General features: G+C 44.9%; 1 protein-coding gene across 1 annotated transcript; it reads right to left on the reverse strand.

Annotated features, from left to right (window-relative positions):
• Nucleotides 1–934: 934 nt before the first annotated feature.
• On the reverse strand, nt 935–7,260 carry LOC311376152 (R3H domain-containing protein 4-like). Its single transcript, XM_084491023.1, has 8 exons — nt 7,092–7,260; nt 5,556–5,713; nt 5,260–5,381; nt 4,855–4,966; nt 4,396–4,481; nt 4,139–4,224; nt 2,773–2,828; nt 935–2,467 (listed from the first exon to the last, which is right to left on the reverse strand). Exons 1-8 carry the CDS (start codon nt 7,142–7,144, stop codon nt 2,364–2,366), a joined length of 777 nt encoding a protein of 258 aa, XP_084347149.1. The 5' UTR covers nt 7,145–7,260; the 3' UTR covers nt 935–2,363.
• Nucleotides 7,261–7,504: the final 244 nt, after the last annotated feature.

Consider the following 7,504-nt stretch of genomic DNA (forward strand, 5'->3'; position numbering starts at 1 on the left):
CTGACTCTAATGGGGCGCAAGGCGTAAGCACACTGAAATGCTTAAACTTTCATATTTAACTGTATGCCTCGTTTGTACACCGCTTTATATAAATCACTTTTTAATACATTTAACTTGACGTTTGAGTTGCAAGAGAAAGCGTGAGAAATGTATCAGCATAGCCGGTTATATATAGCTTTCTTCACCACCTAGTATTTTGGGGATTTTATTATTCAGTTTTATTTGATTGTTACCAATTGTATGTTCTTTTTTGTGGGGAGGAGGGGATAGTTGATACATTTAGTATTTATTTCATTGATCCAATCGATAGACGTTTGCGTCAAGGGATGACCCTACATATTGTGGCCAACCAAATCCGGATAATTTTAAGTTTGCTTTCTAGCTTTAATGGGGCATTATTATTATTTTTCCTATAAGCACTTACTTTGAGGCAAGATAGTGTATGTTGTTAATTATGGGCCCTGGCGAACCCACAGACCTATAATTCACTTCATCAGTCACACCTTTATCACTGCTACTATTTCACCTCTGTGATAAAATATGAATATGTTTTGATGACTGATGCCATTTATTTAATGATTGTAAGTTATTACGTTATTGTAAGTTATTACGTTATTATGTCTCGGCTCTAGAGCGTTTCTCAATTCGTCAAGTCTTTCTTTCTCAAATTATACGGCAGCAGTCAAGTTGATTCCTTAAAACGCCTACATAGTGTGACTGGAACTGCATTGTTGAAATGGTTACACCATTCCCAAGGGGAGTGGTTTGAATGAATGGGTTTCATCAAGACTTTATATCTATAGAGCATGACGATTGACTTATTATTTGCAATGTCATCAAGGAGGGATGGACTTTAGATTGGAGGAAAGACTTTAGATTGGCAGTTTGGTCTGAGATGAAGAAAAAGGAGTTGGACACAAGAACAGAACATATCTGGATAGTTACATTAACGTTTAATAAAACAGTGGGTCTCTAGGTGGGCTGTGGCACTCCGAAGCCGGGGTGAGACTGGGGAATGCGTAGCCCTTCAAATCGTCTACTGTGATACATGTATAAATATCTAGTGATGTACACATACACTCTGGCATGACTCAACACAAACCAAGTTTAAAAAACAACCTTGGCAGTTGGACCAATCGTAAAGAACGCCAACAACTCGTGTCTTTTGCTGGATATTTACAGCCTCGGGAATAAAGCTCTCGACGTGAAGTTCCACGTACAAAACGGCTTGAAAAACAAAACCAAAAGAACGACAACCCAATGTCGGATTGGGTTAGTGATATTCAAAATGTCTTCGCGTTTGTAAGATTTCATAACTTACGCACACACATCGTACACACAGTGAAAATACTACACAGACATTCAAGGTGTAAACACAGAAAGCCTGAGAGAATGGATCCCCCGTGGAGGAGAAGTGATCACACTTTGGTTGGAGATGAACTGGCAGCTCTCGTGTCTAGCACCGCCGCGGACCGTACAGGACGTAATTCGATGGTTTGAAAATAACCGCAATGTTGTTCAAAAAGCTAGACAGTACAAATGTAGAAATATACAAACAGAAAAACATAGAAATGCATCATATGCATTCATAAGGCCCAAGTGCTAGTATAGGGTTGTGTTATGATATATTTACGACATGCAATTCAAGTGGTGAAAATGTCGATATGTAAAAGCAGAGCTGTTTTTATGGCTGTTGAATAAGCATAAATATTGTTTAAAAAAGTTAACACATCTACTGCAATGCAATCAAGAAATAGTTTGGTAAATGTTAAGTGTGGAAATAATCAGTTTGTAACAAATCAGATCTCCCCACTGCAACATGCGCTCCAAATGTCTAACTTTGTCAGCATCTCTCTAAAGAGAGAGGGAAAGCCATGTCCATTAAAGCCTTTGCGGAAGTTTAGCTTTCATCCACAAATAGGAACTAGCAAAATTGCGAAAACCCCCCCAGAAAAAAGGAAGTCATAGCAGAGTTTAAAAGAACATGAAAGGCCTTGTGAAAGATATTTGACAGGTTACATACTTGATGTGTGACTCAACAACAAGTCATTGTGCCATCATCCCGTAACAGCAATAGACTTGAACCATTCATGCGATGCATATTTTGATAAAAGTTCCATAACACCGGCTAGGCCAGTTTGTGATTCTGTTTGTGCGAATCAGTCCGGATGTAACTAGTTTTGAAAATGTAAAATCCTATTTGTTTACCGTTTATTGTGTTTAGAGTTCCTAGAGACTGAGAGACAAAGAGACCAGCTGCACCGACCCGACGCACCTCTCTCTATCTGCACCATAAAGACCTCCACCCTGGAAGTGGAGGCGATGGAGGTGGAGGGCGTGGTCGACGGCGTGGCCCCCCCACTTCAGCTCATGTTCTCCAGGTACACCGAGAGCAGCGGGCAGGGGGGCTGGAAGTCCTCCTGCTTGTTGACCACCTCCGTCTGACGAGAGCCGTTACAGTCGGAGCCTGCCGAGGGTGGGAACACACACACACACACACACACACACACAGACACACACACACACGTTAAGAGAATTTCCACAAACAAAAAAAATGCTTCTAAAATACATTTTCTACACCAGCTTTAACTTAACCAAATCTCCCCAATCCCCAAGACCATTTCATACTTAATAACGATAAACTTCTTCTGCATGAACCTGAAAATGACCACGTAGCTTCAGCCCTTCAGCCCAGTTTTCCCCTCTGGAACCCCTGAGCATGTGCTCCCAGCCCAAGAGCATTGTGGGTAACGTAGTTCTGGGTGTACTCACTTGCAGACACCAGGTCCATGTACTGGCACAGGGCGTGGAGCAGCAGTCTCTCAAAGCTGTAGAGCAAACACAAGCCGGATGTGGCCACAAAAATCACATTTGTCATGGGTTTGAATTCACAATACCCATGACCTTCACCATCTAGCTGTTGATTGCTAATCCAACACACAATTAGCAATGAAGGAATTGTCCAACGTGTCAGTGAATGCCAATGTAAATGAGGGTAAGGGTTGAGGAATATAGCAGACTTTGGGGGATTATCGTAGGGCTGAACGATTAATTACATTTGCGATAATATCGCAATATGACAAAACAAGATTTTCTAACCGCAAAGGCTGCGATTTGATTGGTCACGTGACTTGCGAGTGAGCCGAGCGGAGCAAGCAGCGCAGGCAGGGAGAGACGCTGCGCTTTAACCTCCTGCACAATGGCCTCAGGCTCGTCAGAAGAGTGCACAGCTGAAAGTTTGGTACCAAAGAGGGGCGGCACATCAGTTGTGTGGAATTATTTTGGCTATAAAAAAGACGATGCTGCTTAACTGTCCCGCATTTCGATCACAGCCTCGTCGGCCTTGAAAAAAAAAAAACACCTCAGCGCACCAAATCAGCCGGCCGAGACCTCGCTAAAGAGGTGGTCTCGGTTAGCTTGAGATGTGAAAGCGAACACACCTCGGTCTGATCCAGTTCTAAAAAGCATACGCCTCTTTGGACGTAACAGGCACCCGCTCAGCCGCGCGCATTATGGGAATTATTGTTTGATTAGCGGTAACAGCCAGGGACGTGCACAGGAGTTTTGAGGGGCAGGTGCGGAATTATTGACGGGGGGGTTGGATCGCGGACGAGCGCTATTGCGGGCACGATTGTTGACGGGGGGGGGGCTCAAGCACCCCTAGGGCCTTATGTGTGCACGTGCCTGGTAACAGCACATTGTCGGACGGTCGGGTGAAAATGAGTTGTGGCTCAACATGGAGCAAAGAGGAGACGGAATGTCTATTGGATATTTGGGCAGATGCCCACATAGAACGTATGCTGGCAAACACACATAAAAATGCCGATGCATTTAACACATTCAGCACCAGGATGAGGGAGAAGGAGTTCGAAAATAAATCTGATATTGTTTATTATGAAACAGATAGATTTCTTGCTTGTATCTGTTGAAAAATACATGAGAAGAGGACCTTGAAAAAATAATCGCATCTTAAATCGCAATCGCAATATTGAGGGGAAAAAATCGCAATTAGATTATTTTCCAAAATCGTTCAGCCCTAGATTATCGCCCGGGATCTAACACCCCTGAGGCCTACGCTGTTCTGATACTTTATCACAGCAGATGCTTTGATAATGATAGAGGCGCTGCCGGGGGTTACCTGCTGGCCAGGTTGGCGGTGTAGACGGCTTGCGGTTGGGCGTTGAAGAAGTTCAACACTCCCTCCTCCAGCACTTCCAGAGTTCCCTGGGGAAGACAGAGCCCACAGCAGCAGGGTTATGCAGATATCCTGGGCTAAACGCTGGGGAATCGGCCCACTTGGCAAGTCTCATGTTGGACCACGGACGTCATTGGCCTGGGCCAGCCCGGGCCAGGGCGGGGCCAGGTTGGGCCAGGGCGCGGGCCAGACGGACTCACCATGGGGATCTGCTTGTGTCTCAGACTGAAGCGCAGGCGTCGGTCGATCCGCAGGAAGCAGGCTTGAGCGGGGAACACGTCAGCCACTGTGGAAGAACGGTGGTCAGTGATCGGTCGTCAATAGATCATTATTACCATCAATAATAATCACCCATTAATTGTGTGAACTAACTGTTACCGTGTGTTAAAAAATACATACGTTCTTCATACTGCAGTATGATCTGGTGAAAAAAAGCTATTACAGCAAACTGAATAGACGATGAAAGGTACAACACTGAACTAGACCATGCTCTGCCTTGAATTACTGACAAACAGTGACGAAATAACGATAAACCATGCCTTTATAAAAGCCAAGAAAGAAGGGTTTTGTTGTATGCAGGGAAATTGTTTGTGCTTGGCACTATCAACATCAACATATATATATATATATATGGTGAGTGTTGGGTGTGTTCCTCTCACTGTTCGTCTGCTCCTTGAGGAGTCGGCTCTTGCTCTTCCGGGCCTCCTGCTCCAGCAGAGCCAGCAGCCGCTCCTGCTCCTCCCCCGAGCGGTTCATGAAGTCATCCCAGTGCTGCCAAACAAGGGCACCCAGGAAGTCAACCACAGCAAGTGGACCACAGGAAGTCAACCACAGGAAGTGCCGTTAAACACAAAATCGTGTTTATGTTAGCAGTGAAATAAACAATAACGATCGGAGCGATTTGATCTAATCGTTACGCGATTAACAACGAATAACAAACAATCATTTAATTTCATCCTCTTCCATGCATACTAGGAACGTTATGGGTCTCATGGGTTAAACATTCTCTGGGTGGAGGTGGAGAACAAGAGGTGGCGGCTGGCAGCTCCCCAGGAGGGACAGACCTCGGCGTAGCATTCGTTGGTGCAGGCCTCCGTGAAGATGGAGGGTAGGGCCGGGTGGGAGCCCACCTCCAGCTCCTCCACGCAGCACTCCTCCTTCTCCAGCAGGTTGGCCAGGTGGAGGGCTGGGGGGTGGGGGGTGGGGGGGGGATGATGTAAGAGGTGGAGGAGAAGAAACACAGAGAACAGAGAGAGGTTCTGATGAGGAACTTGAGTCGGCTGTGTGGGAAGGTGATGGAGCTTAGGTTTAGTGAAGTGCTTCATCATTAATCATGGCATCATCTGGCTGGGGGTCCTACAGTTCTCCAGGCGCTGCAGGCTCTTCTTGCCCTTGGCGCGCGGCGTGAGGTCAGAGTTGCGGTTGGCCTTGCTGATGTAGAACTGCTTCTTCCGGGCCGAGGACAGGCGCTTGGCCGGGGAGCCGGGCAGAGAGGAGCAGCGCCGCTCCTCGATCAGGCTGAGGGGACCGGGAGGAACATCTGGGTTATTAACACACTCCTCTTTGATGGACTCCTTATCACCAGTTCACCTAGACTCTGCATAGCCTCCCCCCCCCACACACCCCACTTATGCACTTATTGTATGTTGTACGTCCTGGCACTTAATGTACACACTGTATTGCATTGCACTGCATTTTATGTTGTACGTCCTGGTACTTAGAAATAGTTCTTAGCATTGTGCAGCATCTTACCCTAGCTGTCTTTGTTGCATACGGGGAATGGGTTAACCTAGAGATTGTTAGTGGTTCTATGAACATCTTTACTCTAGCGACAGCGAAATATATTGTTGTTTCTCTTTCTTCTGACGAATGTACTTATTGTCACAAATTTAAATGTACCGGGAACACACTCTACTTGAAGAATTCCTTCAAGTAGAGTATAATTTGACTTAACTATTACTATTCATTGTACTGTTCTACTATTTCGGGGTTTTCCAGGAGGGTGTATGTAAATGGAAAAACAGTGAATCTGAATTACAGGTCATTAAGGAGTAGGCAGGATTTAAGACATCTGTTCAATAAAGGCCTACAGATCTTGAACACGACAACTCTATCAACACTGTACTCTACACACTGAAGTAGTACTTGAGTGAAGGGTACTTATTCCGCTACTGTGCAGACAATGCAGAGGCTGTAGGGCTCTGAGTGCAGCATATTTTCCCAGCTCATGTCCAGATCTGCCAGCTTTGGTGAAACTGGGTCAGTGGGTCTCGGATTCAAACCACGCCCCCAACCGAACACCCCACGCCTGTCATTGGCCAGCGGGTTGTGCTGACGCCATATTTAGCGCTTGCCCTGCATAGCCTCAGTGTTATGGCTTCATGTTTAGAAGAAATATATGTATGATGCAATGATCCATTTTTTCTGGTGATTTTATAGACATCAAATAATAATTTTTTTCTATTTATTTAATAGTTTTAAAAAGTAATGATTTGAGCCATGGTTGTAAAACTACTTGATTATGTTTATGAAATGTTTTTGACATACATTTCAAGAATTATTGCAATCATGCAATGGAATAAATACCAGAGTTGGTAAACAGTAAGCAGCTCACTGGTGCTGCAAGCAACCCCAACTGCCCAAACCGTACTGGAAACCAATACATACATAAGGCTACACCAAGCCGGTTACAAAACCAGTACACTGCCTATTGGTCGATATATACACCAGCATGAAATGCATTGCAGAAATATTGACAGCGCTAAAATGAAAGATGTAATACAATTCTTTAACTAAGGAGCCGATAAAGTCGTGCAGCGTTGGGCTTTAAAACCCAAGCTCCTTTAATAGATGTGACAGCTAACGCTAACAGAGGAACAGATTGGCTTTGACTCACATGAGATCCTGTTCTTCATGGCGATCATTGGACAAAACAACCATCTTACGCATATGAGGGTAACCTACGACGTCTTTGTAATTGTGCACAATAAATAAATAAACAGACTATTTGAAGATAGATAGGACTCAAGTATACAGGGCTGTTAGCTTCTATTGGAGATCTGATGGCAAACAACACAGAATGTATCCGCCCACACGAGTGACAAAGCAGCGCCACCAGGGGGCGCCACCGGGGAGCGCCACTGGGGGGGGCGCCACCAGAGGGCGCCACACGCACCTCTTCAAATAGACACTTAGGCCTACAGGACGGTAATGGGAACTAAAGAAATCAATTAAGAATAAAAACGTTTAAAAATGTGTATTATATACATATTATATACATATAATATGTATGTACATACATTATAAGAG

Source organism: Micromesistius poutassou, assembly GCF_964030765.1.
Source record: "Micromesistius poutassou genome assembly, contig: SCAFFOLD_5591, whole genome shotgun sequence".
Classification (NCBI taxonomy): Eukaryota; Metazoa; Chordata; class Actinopteri; order Gadiformes; family Gadidae; genus Micromesistius; species Micromesistius poutassou.